At 36.6% G+C, this 20,492-nt stretch overlaps 8 protein-coding genes across 8 annotated transcripts; 4 read left to right on the top strand and 4 right to left on the bottom strand.

Moving 5' to 3' along the window:
- Positions 1-550: 550 nt before the first annotated feature.
- Positions 551-1,226, bottom strand: EV154DRAFT_483251 (zinc knuckle-domain-containing protein; the record flags this gene model as incomplete). The annotated part of the gene is made up of 3 exons (XM_051598564.1): positions 551-833; positions 891-1,072; positions 1,137-1,226. The coding sequence occupies 3 exons, from the start codon at positions 1,224-1,226 to the stop codon at positions 551-553; spliced, it is 555 nt and encodes a 184-aa protein (XP_051455801.1).
- A 157-nt stretch (positions 1,227-1,383) lies between these two features.
- Positions 1,384-2,389, top strand: EV154DRAFT_514946 (actin depolymerizing factor). The gene is made up of 5 exons (XM_051602204.1): positions 1,384-1,425; positions 1,590-1,683; positions 1,811-1,970; positions 2,053-2,167; positions 2,223-2,389. Exons 1-5 carry the CDS (start codon positions 1,423-1,425, stop codon positions 2,265-2,267), a joined length of 417 nt encoding a protein of 138 aa, XP_051455802.1. The 5' UTR covers positions 1,384-1,422; the 3' UTR covers positions 2,268-2,389.
- Positions 2,390-2,962: 573 nt separating this feature from the next.
- EV154DRAFT_285332 (uncharacterized protein) lies at positions 2,963-3,993 on the bottom strand. Its single transcript, XM_051594775.1, has 3 exons — positions 3,470-3,993; positions 3,056-3,400; positions 2,963-2,997 (listed from the first exon to the last, which is right to left on the bottom strand). The coding sequence occupies exons 1-2, from the start codon at positions 3,949-3,951 to the stop codon at positions 3,100-3,102; spliced, it is 783 nt and encodes a 260-aa protein (XP_051455803.1). The 5' UTR covers positions 3,952-3,993; the 3' UTR covers positions 2,963-2,997; positions 3,056-3,099.
- Positions 3,994-4,158: 165 nt separating this feature from the next.
- On the top strand, positions 4,159-6,418 carry EV154DRAFT_514953 (peptidase M24, structural domain-containing protein). The gene is made up of 7 exons (XM_051602205.1): positions 4,159-4,250; positions 4,309-4,336; positions 4,393-4,456; positions 4,522-4,667; positions 4,727-4,778; positions 4,841-4,987; positions 5,061-6,418. The coding sequence occupies exons 1-7, from the start codon at positions 4,180-4,182 to the stop codon at positions 6,359-6,361; spliced, it is 1,809 nt and encodes a 602-aa protein (XP_051455804.1). The 5' UTR covers positions 4,159-4,179; the 3' UTR covers positions 6,362-6,418.
- Positions 6,419-6,848: 430 nt separating this feature from the next.
- EV154DRAFT_483255 (uncharacterized protein) lies at positions 6,849-7,601 on the bottom strand (the record flags this gene model as incomplete). The annotated part of the gene is made up of 2 exons (XM_051598565.1): positions 6,849-6,870; positions 6,988-7,601. The coding sequence occupies 2 exons, from the start codon at positions 7,599-7,601 to the stop codon at positions 6,849-6,851; spliced, it is 636 nt and encodes a 211-aa protein (XP_051455805.1).
- Positions 7,602-7,736: 135 nt separating this feature from the next.
- EV154DRAFT_285389 (uncharacterized protein) lies at positions 7,737-8,826 on the top strand. The gene is made up of 2 exons (XM_051594776.1): positions 7,737-8,468; positions 8,548-8,826. Exons 1-2 carry the CDS (start codon positions 7,807-7,809, stop codon positions 8,621-8,623), a joined length of 738 nt encoding a protein of 245 aa, XP_051455806.1. The 5' UTR covers positions 7,737-7,806; the 3' UTR covers positions 8,624-8,826.
- A 134-nt stretch (positions 8,827-8,960) lies between these two features.
- Positions 8,961-10,285, bottom strand: EV154DRAFT_544568 (aldose 1-epimerase). The gene is made up of 2 exons (XM_051604608.1): positions 9,494-10,285; positions 8,961-9,433 (listed from the first exon to the last, which is right to left on the bottom strand). The coding sequence occupies exons 1-2, from the start codon at positions 10,178-10,180 to the stop codon at positions 9,029-9,031; spliced, it is 1,092 nt and encodes a 363-aa protein (XP_051455807.1). The 5' UTR covers positions 10,181-10,285; the 3' UTR covers positions 8,961-9,028.
- A 1,900-nt stretch (positions 10,286-12,185) lies between these two features.
- Positions 12,186-13,363, top strand: EV154DRAFT_553152 (uncharacterized protein; the record flags this gene model as incomplete). Its single annotated transcript, XM_051605110.1, has 4 exons — positions 12,186-12,227; positions 12,587-12,787; positions 12,871-12,988; positions 13,084-13,363. The coding sequence occupies 4 exons, from the start codon at positions 12,186-12,188 to the stop codon at positions 13,206-13,208; spliced, it is 486 nt and encodes a 161-aa protein (XP_051455808.1). The 3' UTR covers positions 13,209-13,363.
- Between the last annotated feature and the right edge of the window lie 7,129 nt (positions 13,364-20,492).

The raw sequence follows: 20,492 nt of genomic DNA on the forward strand, positions 1-20,492 counted from the left end.
TAAAGATTTTACCATGATATATACTCGTCAGCTCCATACCACTTTTTTGTGATTCACTAACTACTGATGGACATGGTGCTGAAGTAATATCTGAAGTTAAAACTATGTTCGTATAAATTATATAATTCGCAATATAATATGAGTTGATAAGAATATTAGAATATAATGAAACAAAAACACGATGTTCAAAAGTGATATTCAGTCATGAAAGTAATGGGTCAGTCAATAATGTTACCAATGAATCAGTAAAATGGAGGCAAAGAAGACATGTCAATAACATTGTCAATAAAAGATGAAATCTTTAAAAAGCGCTGGTTTCACACAAAAGGAACTTGTCAAATGTTTGACACAGAAGCTAGTAGCTAGGCTTGAATGAAATCATTACCAGAAATGTTGTTATTCCATGCATTATTGCTGTTCAATATAACAGGAACTGTTCGGCTATCCACATCAGCGTTAATGGTTAAATTGTGAAGAATACAAAGAAAGTGTACCATTTTAAAATCGGTGTCCCAATTGCTCGAGTTGTAATGCAAATTTGTTTTATTATTCAATGTCTTTCACTACAATCTGGACGACGCTTAGTTTCTTTATACTTTTTTACAACCTCACTGTCGCTACCGCTATCGCTATCACTACTACTACTGCTGCTGGATTTACGTCTACGTGTAGCTCTGTGTCTCCTTCTACCACCGCTACTGTTACTGCTATTGCTGCTACTGCTGCTGTAACTATCACTATCACTACCACTATCACTTCCACTATCACTACCAGAGGAAGATCCACTACTACTGCTGCTGCTACCGCTACTGCTGCTGCTTGAAGAATAAGATCTAAAACAATGCGTTAGTAAAAAAAAAGCAAAAGAGTAATAACAAGCTAATTTTTACCTTGCTCTCTTTCTTTTGCCAGTACGTTCCTTTTCTTTCTTCTTAAGGATTCTATCTGCTAAGCCGTGACCCTCGCCCAACTCTTTGGGTAATTCAGGTTCGTATAATTTGATGGGTTTTTTCAATTGTTGTGTACGTGTAGGCCTGACTTTATAGCTTCTTTCTTTTTTACATTCATACGTCTAAAAAAAGTTTTTCTTTTTGATTAGTCCATCATTAAAGCAGAAAGAAAAAAAGAAAGCTTACCCAGTGACCATGCTCTAGACACTTTTGACATTGTGTGGTTGTAGATGCTTTTTTAGAAGAGCTTTGAAACTTGGGTCCTGTTCTATACATGTCCTGTTGTGTAAACTGCCACAAAAAAAAAAAAAATCATAAAAAAAAAACTTTATATATATATAATAAAAAAAGATCACGTGATATAATATGACGTAATTTTTAGATTCTTTTGAGAGACACTATAAAAATACAACAAATCAATTAAATTTTCTAATTTTTTTTTTCTTTTTTTTTATAATTAACTTTTTTAAAAATGGTAAGTTTTATTTATATTGTTTCTCTTGGCAAAAAGAACGTTTGCTTCGGTTTAGACCAAAGTAAGAAGCGTGTTTACTTGGAACGAGTGTTTCTTTTTGTCATTTTAAGAAAAAAAAAATAAGATGATGGGAATACTAACTTTTTTTTTGTGGAATTTTTAAGTCTTCTGGTGTAGCAGTCAACAGTGAATGTCTCGATCTTTATCAAGAACTTAAGCTCCGTAAGAGCTACAAGTATCTTATTTTCAAGTTGTCTGGTAAGTTTATTCTTTTGAGTTTGGGGTGCTATATATATATATATGTGTGTGTGTGTGTGTGTGATGTGTGTGAAAGTTGAAGGAAAGATACAAGAAAAAAGAAAATCTAACACAATTTTGGTAATAGACAACAACCAAGAAATTGTTGTTGAAAAGTCTTCCGAGACTGGTGACTATGACGACTTCCTTAGCCAACTTCCTGATAACGAACCTCGTTATGCTGTCTATGACTTTGAATATGAAAAACCTGGAGATGGTAAGAGAAACAAGATCACCTTTTACTCTTGGTAAGTTTCCCAAATACGCGTACCCCGCCCCAGCCCCCCCCCCCCCGCCCCTTTTTTCCTAATTACTAAGATAACCCTATAGGATTCCCGATACCGCCAAGGTTCGCCAAAAGATGTTGTACGCTTCTAGTAAAGAAGCTCTCCGTAGAAAGTTGGTTGGTATTGCTATCGAAGTTCAAGGCACTGACGCCTCCGAAGTAAGTCTTTTGTAATCAAACCCTAGTTATTGTTGTCTAACCCTCATTTTAATAGGTCTGTTATGAGGTTGTTTTAGAAAAGGCTAACCGTTCTGCTTAAACATACTACTATTGCTTTATTACCCTTTATTTTTTTTCTGCAATAAACTTTTCTTTATAATATTTTTGTATTTTTTTTTTTCATTTTTTGCATATTTTTTTTTTTTATTTTTTTTCATTGAAACAGTTTCAAAATGAACCTTTTTTTTTTGTTTGGTTTAATCGGAGTTGTCGGATGTTCAAGTCGGCAAAGTAGGTCTTTGATCAAAACGCCAAGGGTTCAAAGGTGGTAAAGTAAATGACTTTTCGGTGGTTTCCTCCTTGAAATCTTTGTGGTATTGACGATCGGCCAGCGATGCCAACATGTCTAATGGTGGTGATTCACGCTTGTTTTTTGTAGACTGTGCTTGAGAAGATGAGGATGCTATGGATGTTACTTGTGCTTGTGTATGCGCGTGGCCGTGAGCGTGTGAGTGAGTGTGTGCTTGTGTTGAGGGTGGTGGAGATGAATGGTAATAAGAAGGAGGTGAAGTATGTTGTGCTTGAGAAGGGTATGAAGGATGGTGTTGGTTCTCTTCTTCATGTGGATCTTGTTTAGCCCATTCTACGTCATTTTCAGCTTCTTGTTCCGTCAGACCTAGAGTTAAAGAACGTGGAAGGTTGTTAAGGATACATAACGTATTAGTAAAAAAAAAAAATCTATATAAATTATGTGATATTAAAAAGGATATTAATCATGGAGGGCCTATCGGGTGGAACCCATTCGGACAAGTGTTCGTCATCCAAGGAGCCTAATAAAGAAGAAGACGTGAGTAATTTGGACAAATAATTGCCATATAAATTACTTACTTTGCACATGATTAGAGTAATATTCTTGCTCCAATGTATTAATTTTATGTTGCACATGTTGAATCATGGATCTTCGGAGAGCTAATTTGTCCCACTGTAGAAAATAGCGTTATAAAAAAAAAAGTTTTTTTGTTAGGTGTGACAAAACGTACATAGTATTGTGAATAGGCTGCATTCTTTTGAGCATTGAAGAAATTCACTACATTTCCTTCTGCAAGAGATCGACGCATTTCAGCTACAAATAACATTTTTGTTCTTTTTTGCTCAATATCAGAGAGCAATTTGTGATATTCAGAGTGCGATCCGTCCTTAACAGCCTTCTCCAGTTTATCTAATTCATTGAGCCTATACAAAGGGAGAAAAGATGATTAGATAGAGCACAATACATCATAGTTAATTTTTTTTTTTTTTTACCTCTCTCGAATGATAATGTCTCTTTGTGCTTTCTTTGCATCTCTGGCCTCTTTAGATACTCTCTGCGTGGAAGTTCGAGTTTCACGCTCAATATCTTCGCCGCCGGTACCGGTAGATTGCTTAGAAGAGGTGGAGAGAGCAGCAGGATTATTGTTATTGTTGACGCTTTTAAGAGTGTGACTGGAAGGTTGATAGGAGTCGGCTCTCTTTTTATGTTGAGAGTTTGTAGTTTTAGCCTTTCGCTTTCGTTTTCTAGAGTCTGCTGTTTCATAACCACTGGATTCTACAGATTGAGACCGCGTAACACGGCCCTCATTAAGTGTCGTACTAATAGTCCCTTCCCCCACAGAAGAAACAGGAGAACTCACTTCTTCCGCCGTCGTGACCGTCACTGCCATGACTGGAGAGGCTGAGCGGGTAGAACGACTCGATCTTCTGGTTTGGATTCTATTACTTTCCTCCATGACAATATTTTCTTCCATCAATTAATAAAGAGAGAGGGAGAGAGAAAGAGAGAGAGAGAGAAAGAAAGAGAGAATAAGAGATTGTGGTCGGTAAATAAAAATTGCTTTTCACCCAAAAAAAAACTGTTGCACACATAAAAATAATGACGTCGGCTCTTTTTTGTGTGGGTTTGTATAAAGGGGCACAACTTTTTTTTTTCTTTTTTTAATCTTTCTTTCTTCTTATCATATACAATAAAATTAAAAATGGTGACAGTTACTTCAGATCGCTTAGCCAGTCTTCGTGCCCAAATGGAAGCACACAATGTTGATGTCTTGTAAATTTCTTCTTATTAATACCCTATCCCACTTCACTAAATTTTCAATATCTCTTAGTCTTGCTCCCTCTGAGGATGCTCACCAGGTAATTATATACACATACATTTTATCGTAGTAATTAACTCATATTATTCATCATAGAGTGAATATATCGCTGAATGTGATAAGCGTCGTCACTGGATTTCCGGCTTCACTGGTTCTGCTGGTATAGAATTTACTTCTCCCAATGAAACTTGTGTTTTTTTTCTCACACTTTTTTTTTTCTTTTAGGTTTCGCCATTATCACTACCACCGAAGCCGCCTTGTTCACGGATGGTCGATACTTTTTACAAGCCTCTCAACAATTGGATAACAATTGGACTTTAATGAAGGGTGGACTTCCCGGTGTACCTACCTGGCAAGAATATCTCATCAATGTATGTTTCTTTTTTCCTCTTTTTGTAATTATTTATTTCTTATTGTACCTCTACTCTAGAATCTTCCTTCTGGCTCGCGTATTGGCTTGGATCCTACCCTCATCAATGCTGGTAACTAATCAAAGAACAAAAAAAAAGTAGGCAAATGATAAACTATAACCGTCCTCTCATAGCTGATGCGCACCAACTGACACTTGAATTGCAACATTTGGGTTCATCTCTTGTTCCTATCCATGAAAATCTTATTGACCTCGCTTGGGGTAAAGATAGACCCGAGGCACCTAAGGACAAAGTGTTTGTGCAACCCGTTGAGTACGCAGGTACGTTGTTTAAAATAGTCAACAATTTCCATAAAAGGCAACAAGCTTAAAAAATATTTTTTAATCATGAAAGGTAAATCTACGGAGGATAAATTAAAGGATGTACATCGTCATCTTCAAGAAAAAAAGGCGGCAGGTACTGTTGTTTCTGCACTGGATGAAATTGCTTGGTTATTTAATATGAGAGGTTCGGATATCGAATGTAATCCTGTTTTTTTCGCTTATGCCATTGTCTCTGAATCCGAGGCCATCCTGTACCTGGATTTGGATAAATTGACAGAAGAAGTGAATGCTCATCTTGCTGCTGCCCACGTCACCACCAAGCCTTATGCTCATTTTTTCACAGATTTAAAAGAATTGCAATTGAATGGTAAAAAGTTATTAGTGAACAACAAAACCAGTTTAGCTGTGGAAGTGGCTGTAGGAGAATCCAACGTGGTAGAAGAACGTTCTTATATCACTGATGCCAAAGCTATCAAAACCCCCGCCGAATTAGATGGTATGCGTGCATGTCATCTTCGTGACGGCGCTGCACTTGTCCATTACTTTGCATGGCTCGAAAATAAATTGTTGGCCGGTGAGCAATTAGATGAAGTGGATGCAGCTGATCGTCTGGAACAATTTCGTGCAGAACAAGATCATTTTGTCGGGCTTTCCTTTGCCACTATTTCTTCCACAGGATCCAATGGTGCTATCATTCATTACAAGCCAGAAAAGGGTGCTTGTAAAATCATCGATCCTAGTCAAATTTACTTATGTGATTCTGGAGGACAGTACTTGGATGGTACCACCGATGTCACACGTACTTTCCATTTTGGTACACCTACCGCATATGAAAAACGTTGCTTTACCCGTGTCTTGCAAGGTCATATCGCCATTGATGAAGCTGTTTTCCCCCAAGGTACTACGGGCTATTTATTAGACCCTTTTGCTCGTCAAGCACTTTGGAAAGATGGTTTAAATTTCTTGCATGGTACTGGTCATGGTGTCGGTTGTTTCTTAAATGTTCATGAAGGACCTCATGGAATTGGTATCCGTGTTAATTATAACGACACTCCCTTGGCAGTGGGCATGACGGTGACAGACGAGCCTGGTTATTATGAAGATGGTAAATTTGGTATCCGTATTGAGAATGTCATTTTGGTCAAGAAGGCAGAGACACCTCATAACTTTGGAGGTCGTGGCTACTTGGGTTTTGAACATGTTACCATTGCACCTATTGGACTTGGATTGATCGATAAGGATCTTTTAAGTCCCTCTGAAATTCAATGGATTAATGCTTATCACGAAGAATGTTGGACTAAGTTGAGTCCTCTTGTTGCTGATAATGCATTGACCGTAGCATGGCTCAAGAAAGAAACCGTAGCCATTTAAAACTTTTATTATTATTATAAATCAATCAATAAATTTGATGGGTGATGGGTAATATCTCTGTAAATCTAGTTCGAAGAAAGGGAGCCAAAAATAAACGGCCTGTCACGACCATGAAACTCAATTGGGCCATGATACGACCCACTCTTTCCAAACCCTGAGGTTCTTTCTTTGGGTTGAATCGGTCGACCATACAAGCGAGACCATGTAACGTGAAAAAGCAAAAGTTTTCCAGTGTCAGTTTACGGCAGACACTGCAGATGATGAGTTCATGAAAGGCACCACTCACTATGAAGGATAAAAGTCCACGTCCCATTTGTGTAGAGAAGAATCCTTGCTTCTTTTCAACTGTCTTTTTGTCTACATCTAAAGATGGTGTGAAGACAAGACTATGTAATAAATTACGGACTGTCTTATTCCATCGACGACTAGATTCGCAATGTTTAGTTTTATTGTGTTTTCCAGTTCTTATGACAACCGATTTTGTATCTTACCTCCAAAAATCTCTAGGACTAATTCAAAAAAGGGGTTAGAATCCAACAAAAAAAAAAAAAAAAAAAAAAAAAAAAAAAAAAAAAAAAAAAAAAAAAAAAAAAAAGAGAGAGAGAGGAAGACAGGTACACTCATACCTGGTTGCTAATAATGGAGAATCAAACATATCCACCATGCACCATCCAGTCATAGCCTGTGCCAACCCCGTAGTCACGTCCACCGCACCCAAAATTAAATAAGCTTTTAACCCAAACAAAAAAGTATCTGTCAAACTTTCTTTGCTAAACCATGGATATGCTAACATGGCATCAGGCATTGTAGGTAACAATGGTTCTACACCAAAGTATAACACCGCTAACTTTGTCACACCTCGCAAGGCTTTTACTAAACCTTGGGCGTGTTTATTACGTCGGGGGTCCGATCGATCTACCATGGTACCGTAAAGTGCCTTTAACCATCCTGTCCATGTAAAGTTCTCGGTAGGTAAATAAGCACTATACGAGGCGAGGAACCAAGGTACGGCTGCAAAGGTAACGTTATTGGGGAGCAAAGGTGAGACTATGGCTAAAGGTACAATGGCATGAACCACCGTCATGCCCAGACGTAAAGTGTGTTTGGAGATGAGTAGTTTTTTTTGGTTTCGAAGTAGGATATAATCAATGCCCAACATACACGCATACATCCCGGTGAGTTGAGCTGTGGGAAGTACAATGGGCTTTGGCAGGCTGATATCTAACAACTTGGAGGTCATGAAAAAAAAGGAAGGTCAAAAGCCTGTGTGTCCCTTTTTCGCAGTGTAATTGCTTCAAGTATGAAAATTGTAACCTGGGCTGCAACTGAGCTTGTAATCTTTTAAAAAGGCGTAAATGTGACACTTCCGATGATGAATGCAGATTTTTTTGAAAAAAAAGGGAGAGTTTTATTTTTTATTTTTGGCTCAATTTCTTTTTCTTTAAATGTATTATGTTGATCATACCAGACCACCATGGGTAGACATTGCTTTACCTCCAGCTATTATCCTTCCAGCAACTACACTCATCACATTGTACGCCGTGGTACTTGGTCTCGATTATAGTCTACTGAGTAATGAACGTTACTTACGAAAATACATTTCCGCCACCCAACTACGCATCGGCATGGCCCTCATGCATATCATTTTACCCATGATATTTATATCCAACCACCCTCCATGCAATATTCTGTTCGCTGCAGGGCCGTGGTTTATCGCCTCTTATGCTGCGCATATGCCCACAGACACACTGACCTTCAAAAAATGCGTGTACGATCTATTCAAGGTGACCATCCAAGACGATAAAGATACAGACAAAGCAAAAATTCGATACAAAGGTGTAGCCAAAGTGTCATTGGGTGTATTTAAACTGATATGGATGCGAATGTTTATTAATCCATTGTTACCTGTGCATCCGGATGATGCGTTGGAATATGCTTGGCTACATCCTATGAGCTTGATTTATACGATATTATTTGGGATCAAGGCCTATTGCTTATTGGGTGCTGTGGATATTTTTATGGGATTGGAACAGACTTTATTTGCATGGAATATGGTGGATCTTTTTGATTCGCCTATTCTTGCTACGAGCCCAAGAGACTTTTGGAGGTATGTTTAAACAGTTGAAAAGGGAAAGGGGGATAATGATCTTTATTAACATTGCTTTTATTTTGATGCGTACAGCAAGAGATGGAATAAAGTGGTTCGAAACCTGTTGCATACACAAGTATTTTCAAGCGGAACACAAACAAAGAAAGGAATAGCAAAGAAAAGCTCATCTTCATACTGGTCGAGTCGATCTATACGTGGCCTACTTTCATTTATGATTAGCGGATTGTTTCATGAATTGATTATTATGAGTGCATGCAGAAGAATCACACTGGAGAACTTTGCATTTTTCACGCTTCAAGGGGTAGCGGTGATGATTGAAGTCACATTACGTCAAGGCGCTTTGAAAGAAGAGCGACAAGGCAAGAAAAAATACAAATGGATTGCACTTCAATTACTCTTTATGGCTATCACTGGTAGACTTTTTACGGCTCCTTTTCTCAGATACAATTTTTTTGATGAATAAATCATCTGTTGTTGTGGCACTAAAAATAAACTTGATAGTTCATGCAATGGGAAATTTATTTGTATGCAAAAAGAAAAGAAAAAAAAAAGAAAACTTAATCCACACGAGCATGGAAAGCATAAACAGTTTTTTGAGAGTAAACACCACCCTTTTGAAGCAAGACAGAGCTACGCCATTCAGGCTTATTAGGGGCATCAGGGTTACGAGAAGCTTCAAGACAGAATCCAGAGCTACGACCAATCTTGACCTCACCTTGTGCTTTCTTAGCAGTCAACTTATCAGAGATCCAGCCACCAGTGTAAAATTGGAAAGCAGGCTCCGTGGTAGAGAAATCCAACTCGATTCCAGTATCAGGAGAGTACACAGTCACAGCTTCACGAAGAGGTAAATCTGCTGTGTCTGTCTTGTACTCATTATGAATCACATAAGGGTGGTCATAACCGTGGGTACTTTGAAGGTGTTCAAGACGAGCACCGATAGGTTTACCAGCATTTTCACCCTTTATAGAAAACGTGTTAATAAAATTAATTCCTTGATACGTAACAAAAATACTACTTACAGAGAAATTCATCCAAGGTGCTTCAGACCAGCTGAGAACCTTTCCGGTAGGTAAACAATTGTCGTCACATTCCAAAACAGCCTTTACCTCATCTGTCATAGTGACGCGGTGATCCAATACGTTAGGGTTTAACTCCATACCCGACAAATTAAAGTAACAATGGTTTGTCAAGTTGACTACTGTATCTTTATCTGTGGTAGCACGATATTCGAGTGAAAGTTCATCTTGATCATTAACAGTGTAAGTAAGTTGTGTGGTTAAAGTACCAGGGTAACCTTGATCACCATCGGGGGAGACGAGTTCAAGACGAACAGATGGGGGAGATTCAGAAACAATGGTGGCGGTCCAAATGCGCTTATCAAAACCGTCAAGACCACCATGCAAGGTGTTGGGACCATTGTTGACAGCAATGTTATATTCTTGACCATCGATGGAGAACTTACCTTGACCGATACGGTTGGCAAAACGACCTACAACGGCACCAAAGTAGGGGTTGGCTGGGTTCTTGTAGGATTCAAAACTATCGAAACCAAGACAGACATCACGGATAGTACCGGTCTTATCAGGGGTTAAGATATGAGAAATAGTAGCGCCATAAGTCAAGATCATGACAGCCAAGGTCTTGTTCGTATTAATCAAGGTATATTGGTCAACACCTGGAGCAACGGTTAATTTAGAGACAGACATTTTTTGTTTTTGTTTTGGTAAGTAACTGGGAAGAAAAGAAAGAACGGGAAAAGCGGAAAATTTTCGTATTTGAACTTGTTTTATATGCCGTCATTTTGCAGTTTACGTAATGGTAACACGAGTGGAGATATTTCTCTTTATGGAGTAAAGTTTCGTTCTTTAAATATTTTTTTTTTCCAGACAAATGAATATGCGTGTAATTCTTCTCTGTAATATTGAAGTGCCTATTTCTCAGGGCATAGATTTTCCAGTCCTTATTATAAGAAAAACGATGGATGCTCCGAAAAATAATGGAAAAGAAGAATTACCGTTAATTCAAAAAACCATTCTATTTGTGTGATACTAATTTTTGTAATGTCCCAAATGGACCAGGGAACATAAATTCAAGGAACCATGATACTGATTTATTAAGCCGAAATCAACTCGTTTCATGCATTCTGAGCTTCTTACTCCCAAGTTGTTTACTTGCATGTAGCAATTTAAATAAAATGATTTCCCTGATGAAGTAAATATCATATTCTTCATACAAATGATTTGCTTTATTGATTGAGCAACCTTTGTCTTCAGTGTCACGATATTTTTTGTTATGTAAAAATAAGATTTCACAACTCCTTTGAAAATTTTTCTTTCAAACCTAACTCTGATGGGTAGGATAATCCATAAAATTCACCTGATCTTTATAAATCATTTCCATACGATTATGATTCGGCCATTAAAGTACTTTTATTTCCAAAGTTTATTTCCCCAGAATTCACGTAACACGAAATGTCCTAATGCAGCACGGGTTTTTTCTATATTTTTTAATTCTCCTTTGATCATTTTTACTAGATTATCCAACCGGCTATTTAACATCCCGGGTAGGGTGCAATATTAAAAGTGACAATTCGTGGCGGGGAAATTTGATATTAATTTGTACCAAATCATATACCTTTTACAGTCTAAAAAAATAGCTGACCTCTGCTTTTCGTTAAATACTTGTTCAGATTACTTCTTAATTGTCTTTAATCATTAAACAAACGTACAAGAGTTGTTAAGCTTTTGGCCACTTCTCTCCGTAAAAGATACAAATCTTTTATATATATTGCACAACAACCAATCGTTGTTATATTTGTTGCCCATTCTATGCATAGTCTGTAATTTTTTTATCATATAAATATAACGTATTCCAAAACAAATGCTGTATGATTATACGGATAACTTTATATACAATAGGTTTCAAAACAAGCACGTATTTTCTGCAACTAATGCTTATGTAAGTAGAAATCATTCTTTCAGACAACATTTCGAAAACAAGATAAAGTTTATTAATTAAAAAAAAAACTGACCTGAGTTTACAGTGTTACAAGAGAATCCGAGCTGTATGAAAATTGCACTATTTAACATATAAAATCGCATATAAGATCATTCCATCGATTCTTAATCGACAGGTGCATAATATCATAACACTCATAAAAAATAATAACATATAAAATATCCCGAGTTATATGTACATATCCCAATGGAAGATTCCATTTCGAATAATAGATTGGCTACACTGATAAGGCTCATCAGTCATTGGTAAATACAACCAACAATACCAGCTGAACACCAAATAGCCCATAAGTTTACTCACGCTTCAAAAAACTATAAATACACCTTTTTCTTTCAGAGATGAAAGAAGGATTCACTTTTAATAAGAATAAAAAGACTACAAGCAATATTAATCTTACTCTCAATTCGAGATCCTTTACTGATGATATTGGTATCGTCACAGATGAGATAGTTAATGAATCCCCCTAATGTTTTTTTTGGAATTCGTACGTATCAAAGGCTACTTTTACACGACAGTTTAATTACTTAAAGTACAGTGCGCTATCGGTATTGCTCGCTCAGCTTTTTTCGAATCAAACATGTCTTTACTTGTCGTGGTCAATTTGAAGAGATAAAGAAGAAAAACAGCGAAAATTGCGGGTTTACATACAAAAAAAATATAAATGGCTTAGCATTGTTTTGGACGCAGATTACCATGAAACGTTTCAGTGGGTATGATTGTACTATCTCTTTTCCAGTAGGCCGTAGATCTGTTTGACCTGTGGGACAGCTTATCCTTTCAGATTATTATTAAGTCAGCCAAAAGATCTGTTATCCTCTGATTCTTATAAAAAGTAAAAGGCTTGAATAAATCTTCGTGCATGATGGACTTCTAGTAGGCAGTAGTTCTAATGATTCTCCACATGCAAATTAATAAAATGGGCTATGAGTCTGTGAATTTTTCACTGAGCAGAATGCGATCGGGGTTTTCTTTTCGGTTTCGACATCCACTTTTGCAGGACAGAGCTTCTTTTTTTTTCACAAACAGGTTTTTTATTCAAGACATCATACGGAATGACAGAATAAGACATCTAGGACAATGTGTTGCTTATTCAGGCACTTCTGCTCGAGCTTAACGAAGAGGGAAGCAATAACGATGGCTTCGAGCAAACGTTTGGTAATTACACCTTCAAAGATCAAAATGAGGCTCACTTGTCAAAAGGTCTCATGAACAAGTTTGACTATAGATCGCTCAGTAATGCTGAAGAAGTAAAGGACACATATAAGACTGACAATGGTGATGCCATCAAGGCTGTTGTTAGCAAGAAGAACTTTCCACCTAAGGCTTCCATAGGCAATAAAGCGACATAAAACTGGTTTGGACATTACGATTGTACTAGAAATGCGGAAAGTGTGTATGCTTTGACTATGATGGTTTTGTAATAGTATCAACACGGAGGATAATAGAAGGCGGTAATGTTGATGAGCGTGTACTTAAGAGACCCAACCAAAAGACAGGTAAAATGGGGGTGTACAGCCGTTATCCACCTCAAGATGGATATAAAGGACGTGGAAAAAACGCTGGATTGCTTTGACGACACACATCCTATCAGTACTAACTGCAAGACGTACCACGTTAACCGAAAGTCAGAAGCAAATCATCGGGATCTTGTTGAGAAGACGATGCAAACTGGAAGCACTCTCAGTCCAGTCCGTGTCTGGAGGTGAAGAAATTTGAAAATAAACAGTGGGTGTTGCAAGAAGTACTCGTTTTATAGCAAGACGTCAGTGTGTGATGTGCTATGATTGACGAGGAAAGTTATTTCTGATCACATATACATATTTTTTTTTTTTACAAAGAAATAAAATTTATCTAGAGACTTTGTGATTACTTGACTCTACGAATCCCCTTTTTTTTTAAATTGTAAACACACCATGTAGCTTTTAATGGGTAATGAATAGGAATGATCAAGTAGTGCCTTCAAATAACTGTTCTACTGACAGTTTTCACTACGTTTTGGGAAGATTTTTTTTTTTACTGTAGTTCATGTTATTCCAAGAAGTATAATGAAAGACCTTAATATGGAAGGCGCTCCAAACTGTAGACTGTGCGCGCGCGCCACCTGCCCTATTGAGTTTTAAAAAAGAGATCTACTCCATCTCGCATACAGAGTCACAGTTAATAATGTTTTATCTGATTAATATGAATTGAAGTTGATAGACCATCTGTAACTTTATTGCGCGTAACTGTATAACTTTTTTTTATTCTGCTGCCTACTTTTTTTTGCCCGTACCAATACCATTTCCCAAAATCATTGACGCGCTTTTTTAAAAAAATGGGCGCATCAAAAGAGAGCAGTCACATACTCGTTTTATAATACAAAATATACGTGAATGCACCAAATTTGGTAAGCCAAAATAAATTTCGATTCATGAGCCAATAGTGTAGTATCTTGATGTGTAAACAAATGATGTCAAGATGAAAGTCCCAAAATTTTTATGTGTAACTGATGAATTCGATCCACACAAAAAAAAAGGTATAAAAGGGACACATTTTTTTCACTCGACGAGTTTTTTTTTCTTTTTTTTTTTTCTCTTCACAAAAAAATGTCTTCTGGCAAACGATTTCTTTGGGGTTGCTCTCGCTGATCTTTCCGGAGTACGCGGTATAACCATCGATATCAACTGTCAGTCGTCCTATTCGATGGATTTCCACTTTGTGGGAAGGGTGGTCACCATTTTTCCAAGAACGTAGGGGCGCAAGCGGTCTTGGTTTTTTTAATATTAAATGAAAATGAAAAAATATAAACTTTTTTAACCAATTAAAAATTGATTTCATGCAAGATTAACCTTTTTTTTTTCTCATGCGTGTAACATGACTTCTGGCTGCTGCGCATTTTTTTTTTTTTTTTTTTATTATTTTTTTTGCACTGTAACAAGAATATCAAACGCTCTAAGGCTTGGAAATAATTCTTGTTAAACCAACACATTACTAGGTGGCACTCCCATTACTCCACAGTTTCACTACATTGTCTAGATTTTCAACTCTGTTTTTCAATTAATCAACTTGATCATGATGCATGCAACATCCACAAACAACGATAACTGTCAATCCGTGAACGAGCTACCGTTCTAATTTCCTTACATTATTCGACATTGTAGCATGTTATTCGGTTACTCCCCACGACTAAACCTCAGATCACCGAAATTCAACCGGTTGTATACTAATCCCTTATATTTCGAATGTTTTCAGAACTCAAGTTGTCGACTCTACCAACTAGGAGGAGTAGGTATCTTGGACTTTGGCATTCAACTAAGGGTGTCTCAGTGGTGTTGGTTACAACCCCTATTAGAGGAGTTATGGTCCCAAGACTGCTTGCCCACTAGACGTGTACACTCTCCTCAAATCTGAACTGTGATCATATTATGACTATATACCACACCATCTTTTATCACTACTGTTCCCATAATATTAATCTACTTCTATCACCAACCACTACAACCTATCTAACACTATCTTCCAAGCTGTCGATTCTATCCCAAGAAACCTGACTATCCTTCAGATCAACAACCCTCTCTCTCAGCCATCTGGATTTTCACTAATCCAGCAGTTACCGAAGATATTCTTTATCAAGCCTGGAACTCATAAAATGTTTGCATATCAACTTTTTAGCATTGATGATAGTAGCGCGCATATTATTCACGAAGCCCATATCAAACTTACACTTCATCCCAATTTGGTCAAACACTTTTTTAGACTATTGGATCAAACAAAGGGAAACACCATTTCATAGTCTGAGGAACTAGTGCCAGTGAGCGCTACTATAGTCTGATATTTAATCGAATACGCATTAATCAAGTATAACAATCTTGTAAGAGTGTGTAACTCTAAGATATCATATATACATATGGATAACCTAATAAATGGAACTCAGTCTATATTTACATCTCTTTCTGTTACTCTTACAAGGTCACTACAGTAGCTCAACCTGAAAAAATTGAAAGACCAAGAAGACCCAATGAAGCTGCTTTGGAAAAGATTTGTGACGCCTTGCCCCTGTTCGAGTCTAAGATTGTTTTTTTCAAAAATTGTACATCCAATCAATATCAAGAAGGTGTTAACCAGTTCTTAAGGTATGTTATGGCAAAACAAGTTATGCTCGAACTTTTGGAAGGAGAAATATTTGTTGGAGCAACAACGCGTGCGGTTAATTTGCACTGGCCTCACGCGTCCAAGTTTTACCGCCGCTGTGTCACTAGACAGTGGTTTGAAACTTTGTTGAGTACTGGTGAAATTCCACTTCATCAGCAGGGTAAGCATGTGAAGAGAAGATCGATCCTTGGTGATCCCGATGTGAAGGGGAAATGTCTTGCTTGGCTTCGAAGTCAAGCTCTTATTCCTTAAAGTATCCCTGCACTCCGTCAACATCTTCGACAACAAGTACTCGAGTTGTTTGAGTTGGAAAATGACGTCGAGGGTGCCGATGTGATTTCCGCTCAACCAGAGCATCCTCTTTCGAACTATGCTCTGTCAAGTTACTTGAACGCTTGGGGTTTTAATTTTAAGACTGGTAAACACAATATGTAAAACTTAGCACATATACTAATGCTTTAGTAGCTTGATTACAATTTTGGGCGTATATGTGTAAGAAAGGATCAAACATACTTTGATGGTCATGAGCGTCCTGATGTTGTTCTATATCGAATCAAGTGGGCCCGTCAGATGATGGAATGGCACAAGCGTATGGAAACCTATACATTGGATGATGAAAATGCTGATCCAGTTCAACCTAACCTGAGGGACAATGAAAAGAAGATGGCTTTAATTACTCACGACGAATCAATCTTTTATTCAAATGATTGTAAAGTCACTCGTTAGTGCGAGAAGAACCAATCCATGATCAGTCCTAAAGGTCCAGGAAGATCTATCATGATCAGTTCATTTATGTGTCCCTGCCACGGAACAATAAGAGGTACAGTCAATGGTGTCAATTTGATATCAAGAGTCATTTTCTTCCCTGGCAACAGTAGCGGCGATGGTTATTGGACCAACAAAAATTTAACAAACCAGTTGAATGATGTAATTCCTCTTTTTGATGAATTGTATCCTAACTGTGTTGGTATCTTTGTCTTTGACAAAAGCTCAAACCATAAGGCCTTTGCGTATGATGCTATTCTTGCCTCAAGGATAAATTCCGGGAACACCAATGTGACGGTTTGTACCAAGTATACGCTTTGGGATATCACTTTTGTAGATAGAAAAGGCATCATCAGGCTCAAAGTATGTACAAGTACGAGGCGTTTAATTTTCAAGCTGCAAAAAAAAAAGAGATATTGAGGCGCAAAGAAAAAGGAGAGGCGGTGGATACGTTGGAGGTTGTTGAAAAACATAAGAACGGAGTAAATATACATAATTGTTATATCAAATTAGAAGAAACTCATATCAATTTTTATTTCATCCTGTTTACAGCGCCGTGAGAAATTTAAAGGAATGCTTGTTCTACTTAGAGAACGTGGTTTGCTTTGGAGATGTTGTGTTTTAAGGTAAGGTTAAATTATAAAAAGACTATAGGAGTAGTTTGAGACTGTTTATAAGATTGTCATTTATTAATAAATGAAATGTAACTACGAGTATTTATATAAAAGACTGTCTGCTGTGTTCATATCTCTAGTGCTATCTTGAAGTTATCATTGATCAACTAAAAATGTATACGATTATTACATAGTCACTAATTTAGTCTTGTTCTAATAAATGCTAAGTCTTCTTAACTCTCTTTACTTTAAACTAAATTTTAAGTATTTCTCAGACGTACTAAATTAGACTTGTGATGTAATATCCTTATAGTTCTTACTATGGCATTTATTGTTAAGCTTATATCACAAATGGTGTCAGCATGGATAAACCTTTGTTAGCTCTAATATAGCTATAGCCTTGCTAGGTCACCACAGGAGACACGAGCATCTTAGAAGATCGTGTGTGAGTGGTATACCGCAAGACTCTTCGGTCAAGCCTGGTTTTTGCGCTTGTGGAAAAACGGTTTGTTTGACACGGAAAAATGAAAGATAAAAAAACAGGAAGAATAAGATTAATATTGCTTGTAGGCTTTTTTATTCTTATTGAAAGTGAATCCCCCTTCCATCTCTGAAAGAAAGGGGGGTACTTATAGCTTTTTAAAGCGTGGGTAAAATTATGGACTAGTTTATGTTCACTTGATATTATTGCCGTATTTACTAATGACTGATGAGCCTAATCAGTGTAGACAATCTATTATTCGAAATGGGATCTTCTATTGGAATATCTAGTAACCTTGAGTTGTAAATGTATAAATCCGAATATTTTATATGCTATTATTTTTTATGAGTGTTATGATAGTTACTTCTGGCCGTGTCCTTTCGTTTTGAACAATAGTAGTCTGCTCTGTTAGTTAGTCTGGAAAGATCTGCGTGGGGTTTACACTGTTTTTTTTTCTGCAATATCTATAACTACTTTTCGTGTTTTTATTTAAATAAAAGTCTTTTTTTTTTTCAATATATACGATTCTAAATTTCAATATGTGCAAGGGTAGCAACCCGTGAAATGTGTACGCCAGCCGTATTTTTTTAGCCAATACCATTCTTTTAAATAATAAGGTTACTACGTTACTATCTGCTGAAACTATAGCTTGTACTCGTCAGTATCGGTCCAATTTTTCGACTGATTATTTAAATTATCGGTCGAATTTTTGGACCGTCACCGTCGGTCTAACTTTTTCAAAATCTTTTCAAAAATTGGACCGATAGAAAGTTTGACAGCGTTTTATGTATAAAGTGATCGCAAAAAAAAGGTTACTATTGGGGGTCCGCGGGTTTCGGGGGAAGCGTTACCCTTCCACTCAGTACAACAACAAATAGCATTAAGCATTAGTTTTTCAGCTCTAAATTGTTTTTAAAAGACAATTTTATTGAAGAGAAAGTTATTATGCATAGGTTGACAGTACAGAAACGGATTGAAAGAAAATTAATAGGGGATGTTTTTACCGGACGTGGGTACAAATACTTTCTCTCTCCACATAACGAGACGTATTAATGTAGCATTTAATGAGTGGTACACGAAAACAAGATACCTCTTTTAAGCAATGATCTTTTTAATAATAGCATCAGCATGTTTTTACGGAGATAAAATTCAAAGAAACCGAGTGCCCGGATGTTTTGCCCAATATAACGCACTGTTGCATTACGCATAATATCATCGAGCTCATAAAAACAGTTAATGAACCATTTTTTACAAACATTATGTCTTTAATCAGAGAAGAACCGAAAATTGTTTGTTTTAGGTGTGTAAACGTGTATTCTTTAAAATTAATATATTGGATTATCAAGTCTTTAATTATGAAGCAGAAACATTGCGCATAGAATAGTTCATCAGATATATAAGCAATCAATACTTTTTGGTAGATCAGCGTTTTAATCTGGGTGTAAAACATGGTCTCCTTCAAGATATGAAATCACGTACAGATAAACATCGAAATTTTCTCCAGGGTCAAGCAGATAATGCAGAATGTAGCTTAAGCTATAATTGTTCGTTGACTTTGTGCGTAACTATTTATATTATTTTTTCTTTTTTAAACAGGCCTGCGGCGGCACGAGGCTTTCTCAAAGCGCAGCGTACCGAACCGTAGTGAAGGTTCGGTGGTGTGATAGTTGAGAATAGAGTTTAAAAAAGAGAAAAACAATAAAGTACTTTGAGACTGCTTATAAGTTTTTATTAATTGAGAGGGTTCTATTCTAACTATCAGTTTGCCTATTTATATATTTTAAGAGAAATCGGATTATGAATTTAGTTTGATGGATAAGTTACACAGCATTAAAATAGTGCTTGTAGTTCGATATGATATAATGCATAAGAGATTAGTTCGTGTTGTGATGTAATAATGTATGGGGTGATGAAATGAGATTTGGTTTTAATATTCTTTTATGGCGTGATTAGTAACAACAGTAGGTGGATCACCACAGGCGGGCTGCGCTTTGAAAAAACCTCGTATTTACTAAAATGAGACCTGTAAATGATCCTGTAAATCGTTATCCTTTTTGATGGCTTTTTAGGGTGTTTTATTTATATACAAAATGCCCTATTGTTTTGTTCAAAAGAAAAAAAAATTCTTTCGTATCCCGTTTAATAATTAAAAGTCGCAAAAAAAGTGAAATTACTGGTAATTGCACTGTTAACTCTTTGTTTTAAATTTACTTCATGTTATCCGAGACTTCTACAAATGTTTACGCTATAGGATTACTGAAACAAAAGGGATGTTTCCGTTCGGACGTCCTGTTTTTGTTAATATTAAAAAAAGATTATTTAGTATTTGTAGGAACTGGTTAATATAGGTAGTTTCTTATGATAGACATTTTCACTATAGAAACACTAATAATGTGCTTTCACTCTCAATTTCACGAATGTTTGAAAACTATGCACACTTTTTTTAAAACTTCTCCACACATTTAAGAAGCTAAATTTCCGAGAAAATATGAAACTAATTTGGTCACTGGAAGGAAAAGTAATTTGACCAGACAAACCGATCACAAAAGATCGAATAACGTCCTTATTTTATATATATCGGTGTAGATTCGTCAGATTAGACATATCTACAGTAAAAGCAGGCAAAAATAGGGAGAAGAAAAAAGATTCTCTTTTATTGTATGGTATAGGGGTTGCTGTGTTTGGAGGTAAGTAAAAATTATAAGGCCGTTTATGAATAATTTGAGACTGTTTATAAGATTTCTTTATTATGAAATAAAATGAACAAGTATTTATATAAAAGAAGACTATCTGCTGTGCCACTATCTTTAGTGTATCTTTGAAGTTGTTATCATTTTCGCAGTGTGTATCCTGTTACCTTTAACTGCTTATTTTGTAAATATGTTACACTTGGAATTACTGTCATCTTAGACACATTGTACTTCCATATCTTTAGTAAGCATTAGTCGCTGTGTTCTTGTAACCTTGTGATATGATAGTACTAACTATCGATATTGGGTAATTAATTCC

This window comes from Mucor mucedo (genome assembly GCF_025094135.1).
Source record: "Mucor mucedo strain NRRL 3635 chromosome Unknown EV154scaffold_71, whole genome shotgun sequence".
In the NCBI taxonomy this organism is placed as follows: domain Eukaryota; kingdom Fungi; phylum Mucoromycota; class Mucoromycetes; order Mucorales; family Mucoraceae; genus Mucor; species Mucor mucedo.

What these genes read in the sequence shown, in the direction of transcription:
- EV154DRAFT_514953 (XM_051602205.1), top strand. Translation starts at nt 4,180, where the DNA reads ATGGTGACAGTTACTTCAGATCGCTTAGCCAGTCTTCGTGCCCAAATG. An exon ending in GGCAAGAATATCTCATCAAT is followed by an intron (nt 4,668 to 4,726) that starts GTATGTTTCTTT and finishes CCTCTACTCTAG; the next exon opens with AATCTTCCTTCTGGCTCGCG. An exon ending in TCCTACCCTCATCAATGCTG is followed by an intron (nt 4,779 to 4,840) that starts GTAACTAATCAA and finishes GTCCTCTCATAG; the next exon opens with CTGATGCGCACCAACTGACA.
- EV154DRAFT_285332 (XM_051594775.1), bottom strand. Translation starts at nt 3,951, where the DNA reads ATGGAAGAAAATATTGTCATGGAGGAAAGTAATAGAATCCAAACCAGA. An exon ending in GACATTATCATTCGAGAGAG is followed by an intron (nt 3,401 to 3,469) that starts GTAAAAAAAAAA and finishes CCCTTTGTATAG; the next exon opens with GCTCAATGAATTAGATAAAC.
- EV154DRAFT_544568 (XM_051604608.1), bottom strand. Translation starts at nt 10,180, where the DNA reads ATGTCTGTCTCTAAATTAACCGTTGCTCCAGGTGTTGACCAATATACC. An exon ending in CACCTTGGATGAATTTCTCT is followed by an intron (nt 9,434 to 9,493) that starts GTAAGTAGTATT and finishes TTTTCTATAAAG; the next exon opens with GGTGAAAATGCTGGTAAACC.
- EV154DRAFT_285389 (XM_051594776.1), top strand. Translation starts at nt 7,807, where the DNA reads ATGTATTATGTTGATCATACCAGACCACCATGGGTAGACATTGCTTTA. An exon ending in AGCCCAAGAGACTTTTGGAG is followed by an intron (nt 8,469 to 8,547) that starts GTATGTTTAAAC and finishes GCGTACAGCAAG; the next exon opens with AGATGGAATAAAGTGGTTCG.
- EV154DRAFT_514946 (XM_051602204.1), top strand. An exon ending in TCTTATTTTCAAGTTGTCTG is followed by an intron (nt 1,684 to 1,810) that starts GTAAGTTTATTC and finishes TTTTGGTAATAG; the next exon opens with ACAACAACCAAGAAATTGTT. An exon ending in AAGATCACCTTTTACTCTTG is followed by an intron (nt 1,971 to 2,052) that starts GTAAGTTTCCCA and finishes ATAACCCTATAG; the next exon opens with GATTCCCGATACCGCCAAGG.